This window comes from Poecilia mexicana, unplaced genomic scaffold, assembly GCF_051168715.1.
Source record: "Poecilia mexicana isolate PSO_F unplaced genomic scaffold, ASM5116871v1 scaffold_23, whole genome shotgun sequence".
NCBI classification, from domain to species: Eukaryota; Metazoa; Chordata; class Actinopteri; order Cyprinodontiformes; family Poeciliidae; genus Poecilia; species Poecilia mexicana.
In genome coordinates, this window is record NW_028263392.1 from 21,309,923 (window position 1) to 21,337,237 (window position 27,315).

Here is a 27,315-nt window from a genome sequence, read left to right on the forward strand (position 1 = left end):
TCCCATGTAACAAAAACCAGACAAATATATTATTGACATGTATTTAACAGCTTCCCAAATACTGCAATAAGCAGTCCCTGCTGGTTTCTGCTTAAACTGTGATGATAACTGCAACCTATCAGCTTCCTGTTTAGGAATCTTGTCACATAGGATGTTTTGCTGTTGACATCTAGTGTTCATTAGTGGTACTGCACCTCTCCGGTATTCAGGTCTCAGCTGCTGTAGGAGGAACAACTTATCCTGCTTATCCGCCAACAAAATGCTTTTTGTTCAGAAACATCAAGAAGCACAAATATTTTTAATTTAAAACAAACCTAAATTTATACATTTCTGATAAAAAAAACAACCCACAGAGTACTAAAGCAAAATAACCAGAATATAATCTGAAGCAAGTTTTCAGACTTTGTTTCATTAAAGCTTCCAGTTCAAATCAAAAGTTCCTATTTTTAAACTAACTTTATGATTTAGTCGTTGACTGAACAGAACCTGATGGTCGGGTTCAGCTCTGCTCATCTCTGAGAAACAAACACAAACATGTAAACAATACATTTATTTCATTTTAATAATCTAATTCTTTATTTCTCTTTTCAGTCCAGGATGAAAATTTTGGTTCTATGGGTTCTCCATATTTTCAGAACCAAACAGAAGATCCAGTTCTGGTTCTGCTGTTCAGAACCAGAACAGCAGAACCAGATGGATCTGATTTTCTTTCAGTCCTGTCTGCTGCTGCTCAGGCCCTTCGGTTCTCCTGGTTCTTCCGGTTCTCCTGGTTCTCCTGGTTCTCCCAGTTATCCCAGTTCTCCTGGTTCTCCTGGTTCTCCTGGTTCTTCCGGTTCTCCTGGTTCTCCTCTGCTGTGCTGCTTTCCTCAGATTTCTTTGAGGACGTTGCTGGTTCTGTGGGTTCTGGTTTTTCTCAGTTTTGCAGTCGAAGGTTCTGCAGCCGAACGCTGGCCTGGTCCTCAGGGGTCTGCTGGTTCTGTGAGTCTGTGTTGGTCTGGTTCTGGTCCTGATGGGGAGAAAACACGGTTAAACTGGCAGAAAGTCGTTCCTCCTGACTTTGTTGAACTTGGCAGCAGGCGGATCTGACTGACTCCTCTAAAAAAGGCTGTAGGCTCGGCTGTGCGAGGTTCTGTACCTGGTTCTGCTGCAGCTGGCGGCTGTACTGGGCCAGCGTAGAGTACAGGAACTGGTACTGCTCGGTGGTCTGGATCATCCCACCCCTGCACAGGACAGAGGAGGAGAACCTTTACACGAAGGTTCTGGCGTTTAAAGTTGGGACAACACAGTTTTTTTTTATTTTATGCAAAAGAACTTCAGTGTCCAAGACGGTCCATCAAGCACCAGAACCGGTCCCTGATAAGGAGAGCCTGGCAGAGTAAAGAAGCCACCAGTGCAGAGCTTAGCTGACTCTGGCTGCAGGTGGTATGTGTAGATCTGCAAAGTGTGGAGAAGATTTCTGATAAAGAAGGGAAGGAAAGGATCTGATTCTGCTCTTTGGTGGGGTCCGCTAGCTAAAACTAGCTGCCCTAAAATATGAATAATAAACATTGATTCTACTAATGTAAATTGCTATACCAACATAGCATTTAGCGGAAGCTAATGCTAAAGCGCTAATCCACCCACATATCGTCCTCACCAGGATCCAGTGTGTCATTAATCACCTTCCTGTGTCGTTGTGCTTCAGGAAGTAATTCAGAAGAAGGTAATTGCTAATGCTAGCACTGAATGCTCTCACGGTTAGCGAACATGCTAACACGGTAAATTAAAATTTAGCTCCAATATTAATTAGCAGAAGTATTGCTGCCACTGATTCTGTCCAAGAACATCTGAAGCGCTACAGGAAGTTCAGGGATGGGCATCAGCTTTCTGCTAGTTTCTCAGATGGAACCATTTCCTGATTGGCTGGAGCATCTGGAAGGAAAGCTGTGAGGACCTGTGTGATCCCCGAAGCATCCTGATCCAATCATGTGTGCTTTCCAAGATAAAGAGAAGATCCTCCAAGAGAAACTTCTCCAAAGATCATCAGTTTAGTGACGATCTCCTGATTTTTCCTTCTGATTTCATGAAGCTACAGGTTAGCGAATTGCTTTTGGACTCCTCATGATCCGGACCCCACTGAGAGCCTGTGGTCAGTTCTCCAGCAGCAGGTGGAGAAACAGAGAACGGGACACTGCAAGTCACCCAAACGGGTCAGAGAGAACTACAGCATAAAGACAGGAAATACATTTGAACAATGTTCTCCAGCAGCGACGTGTACGAACATCCAAACGAAATCACCTTCAGACGACCTCACCTGTCGAGTCGGAGCTGACAAACCGTCTCCAGAATGTCCACGTGTCCGGTTTCTCTGAGCTGCTGGCAGCAGATGCTGCTGGCTATGAAGCAACCCGTCCGCCCGATGCCTGCACTGGGGACACAACGCCAGAGCAGGGTTTAGAGTTTCACTGCAAGAACACGGTTAGATACAAGGAGCTTTCAGGAAAAAGGCTGGAGCCAAAATCCTCTTTCCTGTCTGTCAACCTGTCCTGGGTTCACCGGATCAAACTGTCACAAAGAGTTTAAGGTCCAGTTTGAAACCGGTTCATCCCTTGATTTCAGGATTCCTCTAATGTCTGAATGAGTGGGAACGACTGTAGCTGAAACTGCGATTTTAGCATTTCTCATGCGGTAAGGCCCGTTTTCCCATAAATACTACGTTGTGAGGACCCACTGCTCCTTATGGGGCCCCAAAGAGGAAGTGAAGTTTTGGGTTAAGCATGTTGTGGTTAGTGCAGGGTAAGGTGTTAGGCTGTAGAAATTAATGGAAGGTAAATGGAAGTCAATGTAAAGTCTTTGTGAAGACAGGAAAACATATTATTGCTGTACTTTTGCAAATTGCCGTTTTAGGTCAGTCTGTGGTGTTTTTACCTCTAAAGACCGAAACGCCTCATTGGGACCAGTTCACACTCATGTCTTGATTGAAGAAGATGCCTGTAGATTGTTGAATTCGTGTGTATTTATGAAATGAGGTTCTGGTGTTCGCTGGAGGAGCCAGAGGTGTCAGAAACCTCCCAGAGGGAGCCGCAGCTCCCTTGGCCACCTCTTGGGGGCGCCACTGCTGAAGCCAGGTCTCAATGTGGTAGACCTAGTTTTTAAGAGTTAGCCTTTGAGGGTTGGTGTGAATGAAGTTTTAAGGTTAGGTTGGGCAGAAATGCCACCTTTATGGGTCATTTTCACACCGTAGCAGTTTATCTGCCTCCAGCCTGCGGTACACGGCCGCGGCGCTCCGACAGGAAGCCGGGTTGAACGCATTCGCCGCGCTGGTCTGACACACTTCAGGCTGGTTTCGCTGCTCTGCTGAAAACACAGTTTATCTGACATAAGGTTCAGTTTTAACTGTTTTTTCTGCTGGTTAAAGAAGATCCAGGTTTGTTCCATCAGGACTGTTGTGTTCTTGAGGAACCTCAGATGGTTTCAGTATCTAGTCTGATCTGGTAGCGGTTGATCGTCGTGTTTAGGTGATGGGATAAATATTTGCTGTGAATAAGCTTTATGATGCTGTTTTATAAATGAAGAGATTAACTTGGTTCATTATGGCCCCATTTAAAGCTGTTCTTCTTAAACCTGCTGCTGCCAAAAATCAACTAACGTCAGGAGAAAATGTGAAGAAGACAAAGTCCAGTTTTCTGCGGTCCTGCATGGTCAGGCTGCTCCACCTTCCCCCCCTCCTGTGGACTGGAAAGACTAAAACTAACGGCCTGACCAGTAAAACTAAAGTTTTGGATCCTGTGTGATTTAGAATCGATGCAGATCTGGAAGGGAACTGATGCAAAGCGAGGTCAAAAGGTCTTTCTGGTTGGGATCAATGTCTGCAGCTGGTTGTTAATGTCTTTTCAACGGTGAGTTTGTTCTTCAGCATTTTAAAACGTTCCTTAAATTACTGGTGAACAGAAGCTAAAATGTGTTTGTGTTGCAGGAACCTGGAGGTTTAAGCTGTTTTTTTCATAAACACCAACCTGCAGTGGACAATGATTGGTGCGTTACCCGGAACGGCGTCTGTGATTGGCTGCAGGGACTTCCTCTGTGTCTCCACCTCCTCCACCAGCTTCAGCAGAGAAACAATGCATTCTGGGATGTGGTGGTCGGGCCAGGAGCTGAACCAGTAGTGTCTGACCGGACGGCGCTCAGAGTTCAGCTGAAAACGAAGGTGAAGGTGACAGAGATGATGAAGCTTCTCCAGAACATCCCACAAGCAAACAGAATAAACATGGAGCTTCTGGAGCATCAACAGTCTTTGAAAGTAGGACATGTTTATTTATTTACTAAAAGGTTTTAGCGATAGAAACTGAGGCCTGTGAAAACTGATCCAAAACTGAGGATCAGGAACTAAAACATGAAATCAGAGATCTGACAGGTGAAAACAGCGACATCTAGAGGCTTCTAGAGGAAACAGCCCATTTTAAATGGATCCTTTAAACTTAACTTATTCGTTGGCTTTTAATTGAGGCCTGATTCTGTAACTTTTCTGTTGTGATGTTTTACTTTTATTTTATTTGCTTATTGTGATTACTATTATTCTTTTGTATTATAATTTTTCTCTTTCTCTTTTCATTAACTTATTTTATAATGTTATTGTTTTTGTGCAGCAGTTTTAAACCCGTTTTTTAAAGTGCTATAAATAAATACATTTGACATTAACAAACACCAGAACTAGAAAGACAGAATTCACTGAAAGTTTTACAAGAGCATAAAAAATGTGACCAAAATAAAAACTTTAATAACCACAGACCATGATGGAGCTCCAGAAACACTGAGTTCATCTGAACTTTGTTTCTGTTTTTATTTCAGCTGCAGTTTGTTTTAAAGCTGGAGTTCAGACATCCTGACCATCCAGGGTTCAGATCAGCTGAGGCATTAAATGTTTTCAGCCTGATGAAGCTAAAAACATGAACAGGATCTGAAATGCGTCTCAGACGGATGTCAATCATCTCCACCGGTGAAACCTGATATTTTTTCCTCACTGGCTGAAGTTAAATCGGACCAAACTTTTCTTGTTTTATCTTAGCTAGAATCATTTTTTTTTCTATTTGCTGATTGTTAGAAAACTGAGCGACAATATTTTTCAGAATTCAGAAGTGTACATACATTTGGTCAGTTTCAGCGATAAGTGTCCTTTAAAATGAACTTTTTGGGTAATTTAGAAAAGTTTGGTTTGATTTAGCCTCAGACAGTGAGGAAAATGTAGATTTTTATTCAGTAAATGGACAGATATGTACATAACAGAACTACTTGACAGTATTTAATGTGTTTTCCCAGACTGGACCCACCTGGATCTGCAGATCCGTGATGATGAAGCCGTTTTTTTCCCGGCTGTCTTTAACTCTCAGCAGGAATCTGCCGAAGCGGCTCGTCTGTCCCTCGTCCTGCCGCTCCTCGTCCTCCTCCTTCACCTTCGTCCCGTCCCTCGGCTGCGGCCAGTAAGGCTCGCATTTCTGAGCAAACACACGTCAGACGCTGAACACCGCGGGCGATCTGGTGACGATTCCACAGAGAGAAACAAACCGCCCACCTCGTTGTTCTCCTTCAGCTTGGTCACCATGACGATGATGCTGCTCCGCTCCTGCCACACCATGTCCCAGAAGTCTCCCACAGTGTGCAGCATCGGGCCCTGGGTGGCGATGAAGGCCCTGGGAGCCCCTCTGTAGCCCTGCAGGACATCCAGACCATCAGAGCGTCTCTGATGCAGCTCACACCCCAAATTCATAACACAGAGGGTTTTTCTTTTTTAGCAGAGTTATGAAGTAAAAAAGTAAAAGTACTTCGTAGATTTTTCAGGTATCTGTACTTCACTCGAGCATTTATCTTTCTGACAAAGTTTTACTCTCTGCACGAGAAATTTCTGTACTTTTTACTCCTTACATTTTCACTTCTGACTCGTTACTTTCATGATGACAAGAATAATGATGGAAAAAATCCACCACCCTCACAAGAAGTGAGTTAGAGTGTCTGTAATTCACCATTCAGTCGGATGCAACCAAAGCAGAGAAGGAGAAACTTTAACCTGAGACGAACAGGAACAGATTCAGAGACGCTTTAAAAAGCTTCCATGTTGAACGTTTTGATCCGGACTCAGATTTGGTTTGAAGGAAACGAGAAAGTCTCAGGATTATTTCTATTCAAACACAGAGCATGTTGTCGGCAAAAGAAAGAAATGATGCATTTAGTGTGAAACTTTTAAAGTATTTTAGACTTTAAAAAGTACTTTTGTATTCCTCAGTGTGAAAATTACAAAACTTACTTTTTTACTTTTACTTTAGTAAAGCAGCCGACCTGAACTTTTACTTTTACTGTAGTATTTTTGTGTACAGGTATCTGTACTGAAGTAGAGCAGGTGAGTACATCTGACACCTCTGATGGTTCAGTTGGATTATAATCCAATCTCTCTACACCAGAACCGGGTCGCGTTCTGCACACATCGCACCGTCAGGTTCCCAGGAAACTTTCTAAAGGTGAAACACGAGTTGGTTAAAACGGGTGAAGCTTCACTTTGTCTGTGGTTTCATTACAACAGCAGCAGACCAGAGGCTTTGCATACCAAGCTACCTTTCTGAGGAATTGCATAAAATGAGGAAGCCGGGTTAGCCGACCGTAGCTGAGGTTCAGAAATGCAGCATCTGGTGTTTTCTTTCATTTTAACACCAAGAACTGGTTCTAATCAAACGCAGCACTCATGAAAACAGGACAAGAATGAAGAGCCCCAGAAAGAAGCTCAGTTTTCATTAGTGGCAGGAAGAAAATCCTGTAATTTATGACTCCAAACTGGATTTTCCAGAAGTTTCCAAGTGGAAGCGACGAGAAGCGGCGGATTGTCCTGGACTTCATCAGCCAATCACTGCGTCGCTGTTGCTTCATCGCATTGAGGTTTGCACACGTTAGTTTTTGCACGGCTCTGTAAAGATACAACATGCCAATCAATTTAAAGTCTGGAGTTTGACTAGGCCAAGTGTCAGCTTTCAGACAGAAGGCCACACACTTTACTCAACAGGAAGGAGAGGACGCCAACTAGCTTGGAACGACGGTCTCAGAAAAACCAGAGGTTTTCAGGAACGTGTTGCTTTTTACCGGGTTGTAATTTTTCTGTCAGGCCAGCTGGTTTTGGTGAAGAGAAAGAAAATCCATTCGAATGATTCCATCAGTGGAAACGGCTGATCAGTGGTGTGAGGTTAACGTTCGCTACGTCACAACTTATTCAGCAAGTTTCCAAAAACCAAAATCTGCCTCACATGGGTGTAAAAACGTTTTTCCAAACTGAGGAGGTTATTTCAAATTTACCGTTTCTAATGCGAAACTTCAAAATGAGCGTAAGAAACGTTGATGGAAACACGGCTAACGACTCCAGGCCTGGAAACAACAATTCACCTTTAAACGTTTGAACCAGGAATGGCTGATACGGGAATTCAGGCCAAATATCTCGATTTTTCAGAAAAAACAGAATCACCTCATCGAGCATCAAAACTTTTTTTTACTAAATTCAGGAAGTTGTTTTGGATTTTCCATCTACCTTTTCTGAGTTGATCCCTCAAAATGGCCATAAAATGTTCTGATGGAAACACGGCTACTGCAAGCTTCCCAGGTTTTACAGCCCAGATCATCACTCCTCCTCCGCCGTGCCGTAAATGTTTAAGACGTCTCCAGGGTTACAGCTGATGTTTCCCATCTACACTGATGGTATCTGCTGTAAATCATCATGATGGATTTGATGTCATTTGTTCAAACATTTATAAGTTAAAATCATTAAAATGGTTTCATGTAAAGTTTTGATCGTTGATTCTCTGCTGCATGACTTTATGTTTTTATGTTTATGATGTAAAGCTCTTTGAAATGCCTTGCTGCTGAAATGTGCTGTACAAATAAAATTTGATTGATAAAATGCTGCTTTTCTGCTGACAGATAACTTTAGTTCTTCACACAGTAACTTTTATTTGAACTAAACTGCTGTCTTCATTTCATCTGATGTTTTCTGGTTATTGCATCAAGAAACCCGCAGCTTCTTTACATCCCCTCAGCTTCTGAAACCAGCCCACTTCCTTGACGCCATCAAACAGGAAGTTAATGATTAAGACACTTTTGCTCCTCAAAATCAACCGTCAGGCATTGAACCAGCGACTCACGAGTCACCGGCCGGGTTATCAGAGCAGGTGAGCCAAAAGACGGAGCCGCAGGTGCCAGCTTCATGAAAACTGTTAGTACACACACTCCTGATGCGGCGGGGTGAGGGATGCGTGGGCGGAGGAGAGGAGGGGGTGAGTCAGGGACAAGTCACTTCCTCCCTCACTTCCTGTGGCTTTCCTGGTTGTCAGACTCCCACGTTGACAAACTGACAGCTTGCACCTCAACTTCTTTTTGCTTAGCCATTGGAAACACACACACACACACACACACACACACACACACACACACACACACACACACACACACACACACACACACACACACACACACACACACCCCCCCACACACACACACACACACACACACAGATAAACCAGAAGACGCCCACGCTGAGTGACGGAGCTGTCACACACTCAGCCAGCTTCCTTTCTCTTTAATAAAACCCAGAAGGCAGCGCGTTTCTCTGTCGCCGAACCTAATTAAACATCTGTGACACGTTAATAATAAGACGACTTGACAACATCAGACATGTGTTCCTTTTAACTTGAGCAGAAGAAGATGCACAAAATGACCCTTTTTGCCCTGGAAGTAACAGTTTCTTTGTCTTCCAGCCTCATTTTGCACAGATTGTTTTCATTCTGATCAAGTTGGTCCTCCGTCTATCGTCTGTAATCGGGGGTTAGTGCCAATCTCCTGTGGTTTTTGGGTGAGAGGCGGAGACATCCTGGACATCACAGAAACACACAATCATGCACACACACACACACACCCCCCCACACACACACACACACACACACACCCACACACACACACACACACACACACACACTCACACTCCTGAAGCCAATCTACAGAGCTCAGTCAACCTGAGGTCACGTTCACTCTGCAGATGCATATCTGACTTTTTCACGGCCAGTTCTGATCTCTGCATCCACTAAACATCCAATCTTCCCACTTCAAAGCGTCTGAACGCTCCTGTCGCATTTTATCAACTTTTCTTTGTTTTTTTTTTAAGTTTCATTGATTCTTAAGGAAGTAACATTTACATGACCTTTGGCCTCTACATCACAAAACCAACTTCAATATTTGAAGTAAGGTGGACAAGTAGACCATTACATTATATTCTACCGACTTTTCTGTCATTAACGTGAAACATGCATCTTAATTCTGCAGGAGAAGAAGAATCTGGACGTAAACAATATCTGATCATCATAATAATGAAGTGATGAAAGCAGTCTGAGTCAGTGAACGCATCACTGACTCATTCCTGCTCCGACTCCACATCCAAACAGAACCGGGTCAGACGCTGCAGTCTCCACTACAGGCTGCTGCTGTTAGCTGTTAGCTTTTTATCAGCTCCCTTCACCTGCTGACCATGCTGTCACTCTCAACAACTTTAAAATCCATCCAGACACGGCGGCCATCTTTACCTACATCCATCCAGACACGGCGGCCATCTTTACCTACGTCCCTGCAGACACGGCGGCCATCTTTACCTACATCCATCCAGACAGGGCGGCCATCTTTACCTACATCCCTGCAGACACGGCGGCCATCTTTACCTACATCCCGGCAGACACGGCGGCCATCTTTACCTACATCCCGGCAGACACGGCAGCCATCTTTACCTACATCCATCCAGACACGGCGGCCATCTTTACCTACATCCATCCAGACACGGCGGCCATCTTTACCTACAGCCATCCAGACAAGGCGGCCATCTTTACCTACATCCATCCAGACACGGCGGCCATCTTTACCTACATCCATCCAGACACGGCGGCCATCTTTACCTACATCCATCCAGACACGGCGGCCATCTTTACCTACATCCATCCAGACATGGCGGCCATCTTTACCTACATCCATCCAGACACGGCGGCCATCTTTACCTACATCCATCCAGACACGGCGGCCATCTTTACCTACATCCATCCAGACATGGCGGCCATCTTTACCTACATCCCTGCAGACAAGGCGGCCATCTTTACCTACATCCATCCAGACACGGCGGCCATCTTTACCTACATCCATCCAGACACGGCGGCCAGCTTTACCTACATCCATCCAGACACGGCGGCCATCTTTACCTACATCCATCCAGACACGGCGGCCATCTTTACCTACATCCATCCAGACATGGCGGCCATCTTTACCTACATCCCTGCAGACAAGGCGGCCATCTTTACCTACATCCATCCAGACACGGCGGCCATCTTTACCTACATCCATCCAGACACGGCGGCCATCTTTACCTACATCCCTGCAGACACGGCGGCCATCTTTACCTACATCCCGGCAGACACGGCGGCCATCTTTACCTACATCCATCCAGACACGGTGGCCATCTTTACCTACATCCATCCAGACACGGCGGCCATCTTTACCTACAGCCATCCAGACATGGCGGCCATCTTTACCTACATCCATCCAGACACGGCGGCCATCTTTACCTACATCCATCCAGACACGGCGGCCATCTTTACCTACATCCATCCAGACATGGCGGCCATCTTTACCTACATCCCTGCAGACAAGGCGGCCATCTTTACCTACATCCATCCAGACACGGCGGCCATCTTTACCTACATCCATCCAGACACGGCGGCCATCTTTACCTACATCCATCCAGACACGGCGGCCATCTTTACCTACATCCATCCAGACACGGCGGCCATCTTTACCTACATCCATCCAGACACGGCGGCCATCTTTACCTACATCCCTGCAGACAAGGCGGCCATCTTTACCTACATCCATCCAGACACGGCGGCCATCTTTACCTACATCCATCCAGACACGGCGGCCATCTTTACCTACATCCCTGCAGACACGGCGGCCATCTTTACCTACATCCATCCAGACACGGCGGCCATCTTTACCTACATCCATCCAGACATGGCGGCCATCTTTACTGCCATAAACAGAGCGCAGACGCCTACGTTCTTCTTGGGTCACTTTGGGGTCAGAAACTGATCCCACAGAAGTCTGACTGCAGTCGGGTTCAGGATGAACAAAACATGCTGAAAAACTCAGATTTCAGCAAAAAACTGAGCATCAAAAGCTGAAGTAAAAAGTGAAACTGAGCTACCAAATGCACCGTCGTGCAGCTAAAGTTGGACTTCAACCTGCCAGGCTCTATTTTCTGTCCTCATCATTATGATTGAGTGTGTTGGAGATTAAGGCAGGAGAACCACAAGGCTGAGAACTGGGACCTCTGGGATGGATGAATTTGGTCTCACGTAAAGACTTAGAAAAGTTAGTATCACTTCATGTCACCAGATGGCTTAGATCACAGGTATCAAACTCCAGTACTTTGATAATAATAATACTTTGATAAATGTAAGTGTTAATTAAAAACAGTTTCAGGAGAGCACGTGTCACGTTTGATGTTCCAACAGTTTCAGCCTAAACTGAACAGTTTAGGTTTCAAAGCTAAACAGAAGTCAGACGCCATGTCAGCTAATCCAACCGTTGTCTTGTCTGCCTGTTAGCTTCACGTCATGTTTTTGTTTCCTGAGCCCAAACTGACGGATTATGGATTCATGACAAAGTCTCACAGTCTTGGACATTTCTTGTTGCTTCTTTGGATTTTGATTTTGAATCCCATGCCTTTCCCACCTTTCATCCTGGTCCAAACTCCGTCATCTTCACTACTTTCAGAAATAACTCCAGTCAAATGCAACATCAAAAGACTGTTGAATTTTAAAATCAATTTGTTGAAAAATACTCCGAAAAACTCAACAACTGCGATTATGGAGACAAACTTTGGTAAATTCAGAATGATGATCCTCTCAGCTGGATTTGCTTCCAGTAAATCCAAAAATCACTCTTGACAGAATGAAATCTTTGTTTCACTGTTTGGTCACAAGATGCAGCTCAGCAGGCCTTCAGATTTTATGGTGAATGATTAATATCTACCCTGCTCATCATCACAGTTTTTAAATCACACAGGAAAAACTCCTGGGCCAGAAATGGGAAACTTACATGCAGATGATGCAGGTTTTTACCTCAATGTTCAGTCTGACCCGTAGTTTGATTTCTCCATATATTTTGGACCATTTTCTGCTGAAAAACCCAGTGATGGCACATTTTGCGTTTTCATTTCAGATGTCCTGAAATCCCTCTGCCATGCGTCGATGTGCAGACGAACAGCCTGCGGTTCATTGGTTTGAATGAAGTCGAGCTGACGGCTTGTTTTATTGATGATAAACTGTACTGTAAAACCTTTCAGCTTTGGATTGGTTGTTTTACAGTACAAGAGGTGATAACATGAGAGAAGTTGGTTTCAGTTTAGTTTAATTAACAGCTTAATGGAAAAATCGCACCAGTACTGATTCCAGACAGTTAACATTTAAACTTAACAAGTCAAACTATTTTCCACTTTGACCAAAGTGAAACCCTAATCGGTGTTTTCGTTTTCATTCTTAGAGATGTTTTCCACTGCGGTAAAAACTTTCCTGTTCTCACTTTTCACCTGTTTCAGATCACAGTTTAGATTTAATCTGCAGTTTTTCTTCTTATATAAGTGTAAATCAGATACTTTCTGACAGCAGGACGTTTCAAACCGACTTTAATCAGCTGGAAACAAAACAAAGCTCTCACCCTGACATAGTTGGCGTTGATGTAGCGATCCGGACCCGGTTCTTCGTCCAGGCTCTTCAGGATCACCCGAGTCTCTGGGTCTGAGAAGCAAACCGCAGTGATGAGTCGGAGGACAAGATAAGATCAGCGGAGCTGCTGCTGAGGCGCTTACTGGGCAGGATGGTTTTGTATCTGTCTTTCATCATGTGTCCCGGAGCATCGAGCTCGGCCGCGCTCACAAAGTTCGGAGGAATCTTCTGCAGATGAAAGCAGGACGTTTTGGACGTGAAACTTTACTAACATTTTTCCTGTAATCCATCCACAGTCCAGCTGCATGAAACCAGCAGGCAGGACTAAACAGGACTTTGGTTTGGTTTTATTACTTTGGGTTTAGCTTTCTATAATTTTGGGTTATGTTGTATTTTAGTGGATTCTGGTATTTGGTCATATTTGTTCCGGTTGACTGCTCCGGATTTGGCTGTCATTTGTGTTTTTATCTTTTCTAAGTTGTTTGTTATGGCTTAGTTCATTTCTCTGTAGAAATTATTGTTTTTAGCGTTTAGCTCAGAGCTAAATCTTCTGAACTTCTTTATTAATCGCCTCACCACTCAATAACTGTAACTTTTCCTCTGGTCTTCAACATGTCAGCTAAAACCAAGATGAGCCGATTGAACGGCAGTACAGATGCGTATCAATGGATCTACAGGGACACCAGCACTGAAGTGATTCAATTTCACCAGCAGGTGAATACAGCGGTTATCTGTAACCAGCTTTTATTTTGATAGTCCACTTCTGCTGATCAGCAAGTAAATTTACAGAGAATTAGCTAAATATTTAGTTAGCTCAGAGCTATCTAAATATTTTTGCTAGATCAATGCTAAATATTTACTTTGGAGCTAAAGAGTTGGCTTGCTAACTAAATATTCAGCCTCAAGCTAAGTCTTTAATGTGGAGCTTAAAGTGTAAATTGGAGTTTACCAGTTATTTGTTGGAAAGCATTTCATCATCAAGAGGTCAATACTGTGACAGATTAAACCAGAGCTTGAGATTTTTAAAATAAGATTTATGAAGTGTTTTATTTTTACCTTTTAAGATTAAAAGAGGGAGAATTTTCAGTGCGTTAAATCTGTGGTATATGGTAAGAAAATTTTAAAGCACTTTTGCTTCAGTCTTTGAAGCATAAATCTTTACCTCAACCTTGAATGTTCCTTTAAGCCCTGAATAAAAACACAGAGGAACCTTACCTGGTACTCTGAGTTCAGAGCGCTGGTGTCTGCTGCAGCTTCCTGTAACTGCGCATGTGCAAGCGCTCGGGACGAGGTGTGTAGCAGCTGAAGCCACACCTCTTTGGGCGTGGTCACGGAACAAACTGACTCCGCCCCCAGATTGCTCACATCCAATAGCAGCGACAGGTTGGAGCCGCGCCTTTTGAAAATAAAATAATTGTTTTGAAAAGATTTTAAAAATAAATAACATTTATATGATTCTTTTACATTCTGCAGATGTTTTGGGGGAAATGTTTTTTTTTTAGAAACTGCTTCATTCATGCTAAAGATTTGATGCAAAGATTTCTTTAGCAGCAACTTTCTACTAATTGAGATTAGTTTTGAAATGCAGCAGAAAATCTTAGAAATAAACTGGATGTTAGAGGATTAAATGATTCTCCTTCCCTTCTGGACAAAACCTCCTTTTCTTGGCTCAAGATTTTAACCATGAAAGAGCAGCAACAAAGTAACAAAGTTAATGTGTTTAAAAACTCAACTGATTTCTAGTCAAGTGAATTTCACCCAAATTTAAGTAAACTTAAACATAAATGTCTCCATAATGTCACATATAGTTTTAAATTCACATTTGATTTCTACTAACTCAATTTCAATCAAATCCAATTTAATTCTGTACAGAAAAGCTTTAATTTATTTCTATTTCCTTTTCTGTTCTGGGTTTCAGCCCAATTCAAATCAGATTATATTTAAACTCCACATCTACTACCCTCTCCTATTCAAGTTCAATTGAGTTACAACCATGGAATCAAAGTGATTATGGAGTGTAAATATATTTAGTGTGCATTCAGTTGTGCATTAATTGTCCAGCTGAGGAAGCCAAATCATTGTCATTGATTGTGTGGTCATGGTTCCTGGAGGCCCCTCACCGTTCCTGGAGGCGGACTGAGGCTTTCCGAGGGGGCGTGGTCAGTGGCGGTGGCGTCACTGGTTCCTCGGCAGGAACGGAGCTGAATGATGAGCTCATCATGAGTGTTTTCTGTTGAAGACGATTTATTTTCTGAGCCGCACTCAGCTCCTCACCTCAACACCATGCTGCAGAAAAACAGAGACAGCATCACTGCATTCTAATCAAAAACCACATATCAACAAAATAAACAACATTTTCCATTGAAAAACCTTTTTACTGCTAAATTATGAGATAAACAGGAATAAACTCAACTAGAAGGATATTTATTACTTTTAATCTGTTATTTAGTTTCTCTGATTATTCATGGAGCTTCTTTACAAATGTAGATTGTTGACGCTGACATTAGCATTAGCTGCTACATATTTAGCATTGAGATGCTATTTTAGGCTAACATAGCTTCACTGACATGCTAACTCCTTTTAACACAACTTGAACACAACAATAGTCGTTTTCAGGGCCAATCAGATACTTTTAAAGCGGAAATTAACCTCAGTGAGCCCAGAGAAGCAGCTTCATCGCTGCTGTTAGCGAATGTAGCTTGTGCAACAGATTTATGGATGTACCAGAAACGTGCGAATACAAAGTATCCATCTGGAACTTTTAGGTTAAAATTTTTATTACATCGAAATCTATGGAATGTATTAATAAATTAATGCTTTAAAGTCAGTTTAAAATAAAATTTCCTCTGTCCATTTCTTTGAACACTACCTTTAGCTCGAGACATGAGACAGACTTTCTGGCTGAGCTACTTTTTAGATGTTTTTTATTATTAAATTTTATTTTCAGTATTACTTTTGTTTGTGCAGTTAATTTCTCAGTTTGGTTTTATTTTATATATTTCAGTCAATTTGGAGGTCTGAAACAAGTTGCAGTAAAACAAACTTGTTTTTAGCTGTGGCCTTTTATCACATTTGTGTGGAATTTAATTTGATTTTACAATAAACAACTGTAATGTGGTTTTATTTTACAGAAAGGAAATATTGCGTTTTTATCCTGTAATGCTGTAAATAATTAGTTTAGTATAATTTATTCGCACTGTGTTTCTACGGCTGGAAGAGCATCACCAGCTATTCATTAGCAACAGAAAAACGACAAGCTCTCACATCAGGCTCCAAAACCACCAGGACAAGTAACTAAACCCAAAATACAATTTACCAGAAGTTCATCCAAAGTGTTGTACAAAACAAGACAAGACAAAGGAAAGAAATCAAGCTATAAAACAACTATCAAAAACCTGCACATTAAAAATACATAATGCAGAAAAAAGACAATAAAAACAGCATATCATCTTACTCTGAAAAAAGATTTAAAGAGACTCAAAAGCAGGAAGCAAAGATGCCTGTCTGAAATTCAAAGGCCACAACAGAAAAACTTCAGTCTCCTCTTGGTTTCCATCTCGTTTTTGATCAACTAAAAAGTATCCGGTCTCCTGATCTGAGGGTCCACAAGGGAAGATACGACTGCAGCAAGTCAGGAAGGTGGAGCTGTATTCAGTGGAAAACAGCCACTGAATATTTATTTAATATTTATTCAAGAAATTCTCTTCATCGAAGGCCAAACCAAACCAAGCAAAACATGGAGGAAACGTGATGCACCCAGAGGAGAAAAAACAGCCTAAAGCCTGAATCCTCTGCATTCAACACAGTTCTGACCGCTGGATGCTTCGGCAACTGCCTGATAAGAATGTTTCCCCCTGTGGTTCTATTCTGACTGCTGGATGCTTGGGAACCGGATCAGTTACACCTTCACCTTCGCATCAGACTGTCTTTCTGGGTTCTTCGCTTGGCCTTTAGCAGCTTTTCACAATCAAGTGTGTAAAGTTTGCTTTAGTTCCACAGAATAAAAAACATTTCAAATGTGAGAATTTAAACTTCAGGTTAGCAGAATGTATCAGAATGTATCAGAATGCGGCAGAATGCGGCAGAATGAGGCAGAATGAAGCAGAATGAGGCAGAATGCGGCAGAATGCGGCAGAATGAGACAGAATGAGGCACAATGAGGCACAATGAGGCAGAATGCGACAGAATGAGACAGAATGAGGCACAGTGAGGCAGAATGTGACAGAATGCGGTAGAATGAGGCACAATGGGGCAGAATGAGGCAGAATGAGGCACAATGAGGCAGAATGTGACAGAATGTGACAGAATGCGGTAGAATGAGACAGAATGCGGCAGAATGAGACAGAATGAGGCACAATGAGTCAGAATGAGGCACAATGAGGCAGAATGAGGCACAATGGGGCAGAATGAGACAGAATGCGGCAGAATGAGACACAATGAAGCAGAATGTGACAGAATGCGGTAGAATGCGGCAGAATGAGACAGAATGAGGCACAATGAGGCAGAATGTGACAGAATGCGGTAGAATGAGGCACAATGGGGCAGAATGAGGCAGAATGAGGCACAATGGGGCAGAATGAGACAGAATGTGACAGAATGGGGTAGAATTATGCACAATGGAGCAGAATGAGGCAGAATGCGACAGAATCCGACAGAATGAGGCAGAATGAGGCAGAATGTGACAGAATGTGACAGAATGCGGTAGAATGAGGCACAACGGGGCAGAATGAGGCACAATGGGGCAGAATGCGGCAGAATGGGGCACAATGGGGCAGAATGAGGCAGAATGCGGCAGAATGAGGCAGAATGAGACAGAATGAGGCAGAATGAAGCAGAATGTGACAGAATGAGGCAGAATGAGACAGAATGAGGCAGAATGTGACAGAATGCGGTAGAATGAGGCACAATGGGGCAGAATGAGGCATAATGCGGCAGAGTGGGGCAGAATGCGACAGAATGCGGTAGAATGAGGCACAATGGAGCAGAATGAGGAAGAATGAGGCAGAATGAGGCACAATGGGGCATAATGAGGCAGAATGTGGTAGAATGAGGCAGAATGAGTCAGAATGCGGCAGAATCAGACAGAATGCGACAGAATGAGGCAGAATTAGACAGAATGCGGCAGAATGCGGAAGAATGAGGCAGAATGAGGCAGACTGAGGCAGAATGAGACAGAATGCGGAAGAATGAGGCAGACTGAGGCAGAATGAGACAGAATACGGCAGAGGACAACATGGAGGATAACACATCTAGCAGCGTTCCTGTTGCCTTCAAAAATTCCCAAAACTTTAGGAAACGATGCAAACCTGTTACTAAGGGTTAAAACCAGCAAGAAACAGCTGAACTTTGACCTTGTTAATGGCAGAGAGCTGACGAAGCTACTTATTTCAAATAAATGCAAGGTGTTATCTTCTGTTTCTTTACGTTTTATTTCACTAGTCATTTATGTTTCAGGTTATTTAAGGATTTCTACAAAGTTTCTCATATTTTATTCAGAGAATATAAAACATATTTGCATTCTATCTAAGAATGCAAATATAACGTTAGACTCCCTGCACCTTAATAAGCCGTTATTAACATGAACAAAAAAGAGATTTGACTAGGACACCAAGCAGAAAAGCAACATTTACATGTTCAGTTTGTTAGTTTGGCATTAAGCAGTTTTCAAAAAATGTCCACCAGGTTCTGACTGGTCATGTGGGTTCAGATGGGCAACAGCAGATCTTAGAAATGGATTCAAGTATTATTCATCTATAGTTGAATACTTGAACGAGTGAATGCAAATCAAAAGTTTCCCCCTCCAAACAGCTGAATGCCCAAACTCCACACATATTGAGCTGTTAGCTTTTTTTCTACGTTAAACCTGACCACACTCACCATTCTGATCTCCGCAGTTCTTCTTTTCTTGCTTCTCAGGTTCACTTTAACTTTAAACGTGTTTTTGTCATGAATGAACTTCCTGACGAGACGAGGCTCATAATCCAGAGTCCTCTGACAGAAACCGAATCGGCTCAAAGTCGATGTCTGATAAACCAGCCACTGCTGCGATGAGGAGGCATCTCTCTCTATGATGAAGCAGAAACTGCTTGAACGGACCTCTGTGTGTGTGTGTGTGTTAGTTATCTGTGTGTTTCCACATCACTACAGATCTGAAACGTTTCAGTTTGTCTCTGTCGGAAGAGCGTTTCCTCAGAGCAGGAAGTCAGCACGCCCACGCTTACTCAACGCGCAGAACACAAACACCACAGACGATACGGCCGAACATCGAGTCCAAACGGACTCCTCTGGACGCCAACAACTGAACATCTGATAAAAAAAAAATAAATAATGAAGGGTCACCAATGTTTTCTGCTGGGGTGCACAGACTTCCTCTGAGTTGTTCAGTTATTCTGCAGACGACGGTTCTGAGCTGATTTTTAGCTTCTCTTTCAAAACAATCAGAAGGTTTGTTGTTGGTTTATTGATGGGCTGGATTTCTTCAGTTTCAGTTTGAAGGATTTGGCGAGCAGACAGTTTTCAAACGTCATCAGGCTGCTTTGACTCTTGGAGCCCACATCACTACACTCCCACCGCTGTGCATTTGCTGTGGTAGGCCAGGATGAGTCTGACTTGGTGTGATTTTTATGCTGTGGTGGTGAATGATGAGGGGAGATTGACCTCATTTCAGACCTTCTGATCTTGACTCAATATTTTTGCTCTTGTCACAGTTCAGCATTTTTGGTTAGTTTGGCCACGGCTCGCTTCTCAGTTCAATAATAACAGAAAAATCCCAAGAACTCTGCAACTGAGGCCATTAAAGCTGCAGTATGTGGCTCCTATAAAATATTTGTTTACATATTTGTTGAAACTGCCAACATGTCGAGACAATTTATGACAGATAATCTGTGAAAAAAATCTGCCTTCTCTGCCTTCTCCCAGTGATAACTAGAAAGAACCAATGAAAGTCAGGAAACGAGTCTTAGCGTTGTCAAGCACAGTCCTTGTGGCGCTGCTCATCCTTGCTCCCGTTGCTGTCTGCTACGATGCAGCTAGCCTATTATGAATGCTAAGGCTAGTTTGCATAGCATAGCCACCGAATATGGCTGATGAAGAGTTTTTCTGTAACAGTAAGTTGTTAACAGCGAGTACATGAGGGTGATAGACAGCGCTAAGATCCAACTCATCGTTCTGATTGGCTGATTTTGGTTAATTTCTTCAGACAGTAATAGTAGCTCATGGAGGAGGAGGCAGAAATTGATCTTTTCACAGATTATCTGTCTCATAATTTGTCAAAACATGGTGACAGTTTTAACAAATATGTCAAACAATGTTATTTTTTAATGAAAGTTTCAAACTGCGGCTTTAAAATGTGATTGGTGTCAAACATCTTGTTGGTAAACTAAAGCAGAATAAAAAGTCAAGTCTGTAGGACCTGCCATGAAGAAAAGGTGAAACCCTGCAGGAAAACCTTTCAGCTGCTGTGGAGCAAAAGAAGAGCAAAGGTCACAGCATGGAGGAGGCAGAGCTTAGTTCGCAGGAACAGTCAAAGTCTCAGTCCTGTGGTGAAGCTGCGGAAAAAACAGATCACAGAACCAAACAAATAAATGTGGTTTCTTAAACAGCCATGGTTTGATGTGGGTTGGGTTGAAGAGGGTTCAGAAAGATGAGGGTTTAATTCCAGCTTCTCCACCTTATCTCAGTGTCCTTAAGCAAAGTACTGAACCCCAAATTATGAACAGATCAGCGTATGAACATGCAAATAATCAGAAATGTTGTAGGGAGAGGGGCGGAGCTTATCATGCCAGGGGTTCATTCTGGACACCCACATCAACATCCACACACACACACACACACACACGCATACACACACACGCATACACAGACACCCCCCCCCCCCCCCCCACACACACACACACACCTTTGTGTTGCTATCTTTGTGGGGACTTTCCATTGACTTGCATTCATTTCTACAGCCTAAACCTGACCTTTACCCTTTTCCTAACCCTAACCATCACATACTAACCAACCAAAACTCAATTCATACCTTAGCCCTAAATCTGACCCCTGACCCAAAAACAGGGTTTCCCCTCGTGGGGACCAGGCTCCGGTCCCCACAAGGAGCAATTGGTCCCCACAACGTGGTATATGTCAGGAAAATCGTCCCCACAAGGTATTACAAACAAACGCACACACACACACCCACATCAACATCCACACACACGCACGCACGCACTCACTCACTCACTCACACACACACACACACACCTACACACACACACACACACACACACACACACACACACAGGTATATGTGGCATAGGCAGACATTTTTGACAAATAGGCCCAAAGGTGGTTTAGATGGACTACCCTTTCTCAAGTACTTAGAGCAAAGGGAGGTGACTTAAAAAACTGCAAAAAATCTGAAAAAATTTGAGCTTACTTTAGGTTTCAAATAGGAGCCTTTTTTTTTTTTACATCAACCTGTGTATTTGTTTGTGGTGGCACACACAAATACATTATCTCAAGAGTAAAGCAATTATGGCGGTCTTCAACTGCCATTAAATCCAGACTGTATTTCCTACTACTGCCACTAGGGGAGTTGTAGGCTTCATTTACAGGTAAACAGCATTTATAATAATAATTATAATATGTGAAAGTTGCTACAAAAGTTGATGTTTTCTGTTGTAAAGCCTGGGGAAATCAGTTAAAGGAGCAGAAGTAGCAGAAACTTGTTGATTGATCTTACCGGTAGCTCCATGTTGTTCTGTTTTTTTCTCATTAAATCCTCCTGACTGTCTCCAGATCAGCTGCAACGCCAACATGATGAACCTCACTGAATGCAGATCTGACCTGCTAACTCACCCACCAGACCAGCAGCTGGACTAACCAACCAACTAGCTAAGCTGCAGCCAAACAGACGCGAGCCAAACAAACGCTTGCCTCTTTCCACCCTTCCTGGAGTGAAACGTACTGTGAAACCAGGGGCAAGAAGAAACAAGTGAACTGAGGGAAAGTGATAGTAAAGCTGCAGGAAGAGAGAATATCGAGTGAAGGGAAAAGAGAGGCAGCAGGATTAGACTTGTCTTGTTTTTTCTGGCCGTTATTACCCTGATTCTGGGTGTTCAGGTGGAGAGACCTGAGGGAGGAGAAAGGGAGCATGAGTCAGGCAGCGAAGGAGAGGAAGAGAGGGATGCTCCGGGCGTTGATTATTAACACACCGAGGGCAGCGTCTCATGAATCATTCATGTCAAAAGCAACAGGAACGTGTGCGTTAATGTGCCGCTCAGTCTCATCCAAGCAGAGATAATAAGCAGTGACCTGATCCTGCTCCCTGTCATGACAGAGTGAAAAACAAACAGATAAAATCCAACAGTGAATCAGCCTCACGCCTCCGCTCTGTTTTCCATTTAACAGCCCAAAACTGAAAGTTTGATCCTTTTAACCCCAAACCGACGGCATTAACAGGATAAAAACACTCTCATTACGAGGCTGACAGCTTGATGCTGTTTTAATTCCTGATCAGAAGCTGCTTTATCCCAGGTTGGTCTCTAGACAGAAACACAAAAAGAAGAGAAAAACTGTGAATGTCATCAGCACCTCCCTCCACCGCCGCCTGCTTCGCTTTAATCTGATTTTAAAGTTGAACAAATTGGTTCAATTTGATGCAGAAGGGAGGAGACTGAGCCTCAAAAACAGAGGAAATTGATCTTCTGGAGAGAAATTAAATTGTGCTGAGGAGGAAGAGGATGAACAGAGCTGGATCTCAGCTGTTTGGGTCAGTTGGACTTTGGCTGCGGTTTTATTGTTGTAAGCTCACAGATGTTCCTCATCTGTATATAATCATCTGACCTTCAGCTGGTCTGGTTCTGTTGGACTACAATTTAATGACTTTTTAACATTTTTAATATTTTATAAAATAAGCTTAAGTTGTTACTTAAAAATGTGCCAATTTTTTAGTTGATTAATCAATACATAGTTCCCACAAGTCTGAAGTGGAAGTGATCCACGACATCTAGGTAGGCAAGATGAGCCATGACTCCCAGACCAACAAAAAGAAAATATAGTGACAATCTGGACCAATGTGCAAGAGAGATTTATATCAACAAAATGGCTGCTGTTGGTGTATGAGACATGATAATGAAAACATGTCAGACAATGTGACATGTTCTGAAAATTTGGCATCCTCCGATCTCCTACTATGATATAGTTTGCGACTTAGTGAATACGAAGAGTTTATACAACATGGAGGAGCTTCACCTGGCATCCATGGCTGCATACAATCAGTGTTTAAAAGGATTTATGAAGGCCGAAGAAACTCTTCAGGTAAAGAACGAGGTTCTGGTGACTGGCAGAGTACACACATGTACAGTAACAAACAAGTAGGCTACATGTCCGTCTTAGCTAGCCTAAAAGCTACATTAGCCAAGCTAATGTTGCGAATTCGGCAATAAGTAGTAATTGTCACTGATATTTATCTTATTATTACACAGAATAGCGTACTCAAAAACTGCAATCTAGTAATAGTTTTAATATACTTATAATGTTAGGACAGAGGCGAGAGCTGGTTCTAAGCTTGTGACTTGTTTATTGTTTTCATAGCAACTCCATAGCATCTGCCTACCAAGATGGCTGTAATTTACAAAGTTCCTAGAACTGTGATGTCACGAGACTTATGTATTGATCATCAGAATAATCAATAGAATGATTGTTTACTAAAAGAATTGCTTCCCAAATAAATAACATCTAAAATACCAAACACATCAAATACATAGTGACTCATACAGCTAATAATGGTCCAAGTCATTTTTTGCAAAAAATGATTTTTTTTGTGTGTGTGCCCAAAACGGCTTTCGGAAAGAGAAAACTGATGATTTTTCCCCACCCCAAAGTCATTTTTAGCAAAAAGGAAGGTTTGACTGTAGAGTCATCTGTGAGCTGAAGAATATTAACCAGGCGATTGTTGAACTTTGGACATTTACAGCCCGACATAAAGAAACTTCTAAAAGTTTGTGCTATTCTAAACTTCCTTTGGATCAACCCAGACAGCAGGCTGAGAAACATACATTTATAATCAATATTCAATTAAAAACACACATCTGCTCCTGCTGACTGGCTGCAAGTCAGCCTCATTATCTGCTGCACAGTTTCTTCTTCTGGAGGAGAAATAAAACTCAAAGACAGCCTGAGCTTATCAAAGCTCTTCCTTTGATAAGTGAGTGTAACATAAGACAACATTTCATTTAAATATTAGATTGGAGTCATTTCTTTCATTGAGTGAATAAATTAATTTATGCAACCCAGTTCAAAGATAAGCTGCTTCACTGAAATAATAAAAATAAAATTAGGACTAACAAGATGAAAATCAATCAAATAAACAATAGTTTGCTAAAATTTAAAACTAAAATCTTGCCTGAATATGCAGTATTTATATTTTAATCAGAAATAAACAGATGAAATACAGAAAACTAATTCTGAATTAGAGGAAACATCTGAAGGTCTGAACTGTGGCTGAAGGCTTCAGCACGTTAGAAAAACACCCTGCAGCTCCAACATGAAGACGCTGAACTTTTTTAACGGATATTTTTAGTTTGAAGATCTGCTGCCTGCCGTTAGGTTGGCTTCACACACAAACAGAACCTCAATCAGAAGCCTGTTAAACTGACATCAACATTATTGGACAAATGCACTCTAAACCTGGGGCAATGTTGCACCCAACTACATCACTGTGCCACACTTAAAAAGTATCAAAGTCCCAAATCAACTTTTTTTGTTTTATTTGGGACTTAGATTTAGAAAACCTTTACCTGTCTAAATTGGACCCTAAGGGTGTTATCGTTATGTTTCTGTGCAATATGTGTGTGTGTGTTGTTAACTATAGGGAAAAAAGATCCTTCATCGACCCTCAGTAAAATGCTTAGCCGCCTTTATAACCTGCATTAAAGCATTTCTGGAGCCGCCCCTGGGGAGCATTGTGAGAGTTGATGGATAGCATTTCTCATTTCTCAGCTTTGCTCAGGTGAGACTCATTTGCAATGTGGACAGGAAGTGGAAAGGGTTTCCCCTCTGCTCTGACTGACTGCAGAACGATCAGAGACTCACCTAGGAGGTGGGAGGGGCTTGTTAGATGCCATAAATCGTCTCCAAGAAAACAAAAAAAGTCACTAGATTTGTAGATAACCGCTGTTTTTAAAGTTGCTAATACAGCAGAAAAGTCTCTAAGTTGGCAACAGAGCAAAATCCCCACATTTAGCCCTCCTTGTCTCTTGGTTCTGCCCACTTTAGTGAAGCATTTCATCATTTATCAGAGGGCGGGGTTATGGTTTTGCAGAGGGGTTAGTTACACTGAAGCAGTAAAACATTCATAAAACACGTTTATGCAGCTGGAACAGAATCGGGCCTAAAGCACATCCCTGAGGAACTCCACATGACGGCACAGTCAGACATGATCTGGTTTCTAAACGTGATTTATTCGAGAAAAGGTCATCAAAAACCTCTTAGATCATCAAAGTTAGTGTCACGCTGACGTTTGAGGTGCCAACGGAACCAGAACTCTAAATTAACATCCCCGGTTCTGCAGCTGTCATGATGCCACCGGATCTACGGAGCTGAAGGAGACTTTCCAGAAACCAAACTGAAGCTCATCAAGAATCCAGTGACGATGATCACAAGTCCATCAAAACCACACAAGACTTTTCAGAATATTTGGAACATTGTGAATGTGAACCAAGATGTGAATTTATCAGAACTCAGCAGAACCTGGAAGTCTGGAGGAGCGATGCTCCGTCTGACCCGCTGGGTTCAATAAAACATTTAGTACTGTACTCCAAACCAGGTACAAGCTAAATATTTACAAATCCCCTTTTAAGAACTGCTACTCCTTACAGTGTCATTTACAGTAAAAGTCCATCATAATTTAACAACTTGATAATTTAAAAGAAAAACATATTAGTTCCTAAAGATTTACTCACAGTTACTCAGCAGATCAACTTTATATTCTTGGCTTCATCTGAATAAAACTAGGATTTTCTCTTTCATGAATTGGTGATGACATTAAAATTAAAAAAAACTTTATACTCTAAAAGATGCACATCTGCAATCAACATATTAAAAATATACATCTTTGCTTAATTTTTACTGTGTTCAAGAATTCAAAGCAAACATTCAGACGATCAAGTTTTCATCACCTTTCCCTCGCGCTCTCCCTCCTCCTCTTCTTCCTCCTCTTCGTCTCCTCTTTTGCTTTTGATTCTCAACTCTGTATCCGTCTTCCTCCTTTTTCTCATCTGTTGCTTTCTGTTGTTCTGTTTTTATGTCTACCTTCTCCGCCACTTCCTTTCCTGCACCCACCCACTCGCTCATTACCACACACACACACACACATACACACACACACACACACACACACACACACACACACACACACACACACACACACACACACACACACACACACACACAATGCGTTCCCCCGTCCAAGGTTATGGGTCCCCTTCAGACTGCACGCCACAGGCTTCAGCATTGTTTGTCTGCGTGTTTGTGAAGCCCACAGCAGCATCTCTCAGTGAGCTGATGTTCAGCTTCTTTCCTCTCCAGCTGTTACATGAACAGCAGCAGAGGGTCCAAAGTACATTAGCCGGATCTGTTGTCTTTATCAGAGCTGAAAAGGAAATGAACAGAGAAGAGCTCTGCAGTTTACCATGAAGTCCTTCCTCACATTTACCTCAGTCATGAATGATCTTACATCAGACGATTTATCTTTATGTTCCTCTAAGCTTCTCAGCATCTGCAGTCTTAAAAATGTTCAGAGTAAATATTTAGAATCAAACAATTTTCAAATTTAACAAAAGGTTAAATGACAGGAAATAATTAGAAACAAGAAGAAATAAAAGACAATAAAACAAAAACCAATTTAAATATATAATAGATATTATAATCTGAAAGGCTCTGTCTCAGTGTAGAGTATCTAAAATATTAAATCAGAAATCAGAGAAGCTGGAAGCTTGACAGTGACAAACTGCTAGCATAACATCACTGGTACATATTGCTAACATTTTCTGAACCTTTTCCATTTATCTTAAAAAGATGCGGCTGATTTATGGTTGTTGCACCAAATCTCTGATTTCTATCTCTTTTTGCCCCATCATATGTTTTGTGGTTGGTTAAATTCTTCAATTTTCCAGGTTACTAAATTAGGGCGACCAAATGCCTTTTTCCCAGAAATGTCCACATTTCATGTTCTGTTCAGGGCAAATGAGGGACTTCATAGACTGATGAAAATGTTTAGCATACTTAAACTGAGTGGTGATGCATGAAAAATGACAGCCTCTCATTAATGTGACGTCCTCCCTGAGCTGCTGCCTGGTGGTTGGTGGTTTTCTCTTCATGTCCAGAAGAAACAAAGCTGCACCGCTGCTCATGTTTCTAAATGGGCAGCTGAAAGTTTACAGACAAACCAGAAAATAAATTTCTTTCACAACTTCCTGGATGCACCAGAGCGTTGAGAAAACCCCTCCGGTTTGTCGTTGGATGTTGTCTTAGATCTGACTGGCTGAGGACAGTCCACTATTTGGCC

The 27,315-nt window shown here is 42.3% G+C and overlaps 1 protein-coding gene across 3 annotated transcripts; it reads right to left on the reverse strand.

Annotated features, from left to right (window-relative positions):
* Positions 1 to 279: 279 nt before the first annotated feature.
* Positions 280 to 26,022, reverse strand: LOC106909380 (tyrosine-protein phosphatase non-receptor type 7-like). Of its 3 annotated transcripts, none has more exons than XM_014975742.2 (11): positions 25,928 to 26,022; positions 14,885 to 15,050; positions 13,980 to 14,160; positions 12,908 to 12,992; positions 12,757 to 12,836; positions 5,549 to 5,686; positions 5,307 to 5,471; positions 3,996 to 4,174; positions 2,294 to 2,407; positions 1,136 to 1,220; positions 280 to 1,006 (listed from the first exon to the last, which is right to left on the reverse strand). In XM_014975742.2, the coding sequence occupies exons 2-11, from the start codon at positions 14,983 to 14,985 to the stop codon at positions 914 to 916; spliced, it is 1,221 nt and encodes a 406-aa protein (XP_014831228.1). In that variant the 5' UTR covers positions 14,986 to 15,050; positions 25,928 to 26,022; the 3' UTR covers positions 280 to 913. The 3 variants fall into 3 exon arrangements, with proteins under 3 accessions (XP_014831228.1, XP_014831227.1, XP_014831225.1); XM_014975741.2 differs by lacking the exon at positions 25,928 to 26,022 and adding an exon at positions 21,490 to 21,709; XM_014975739.2 differs by lacking the exon at positions 25,928 to 26,022 and adding an exon at positions 18,642 to 19,488.
* Positions 26,023 to 27,315: the final 1,293 nt, after the last annotated feature.

Bases quoted from the DNA above. Each gene is read 5' to 3' on its own strand.
- LOC106909380 (XM_014975742.2), bottom strand. From the start codon at position 14,985: ATGATGAGCTCATCATTCAGCTCCGTTCCTGCCGAGGAACCAGTGACG. The intron at 12,993-13,979 runs GTAAGGTTCCTC...TTTCATCTGCAG, and splicing joins CTCTGAACTCAGAGTACCAG to AAGATTCCTCCGAACTTTGT. The intron at 5,472-5,548 runs GTGGGCGGTTTG...GTGTTTGCTCAG, and splicing joins AGCTGAAGGAGAACAACGAG to AAATGCGAGCCTTACTGGCC.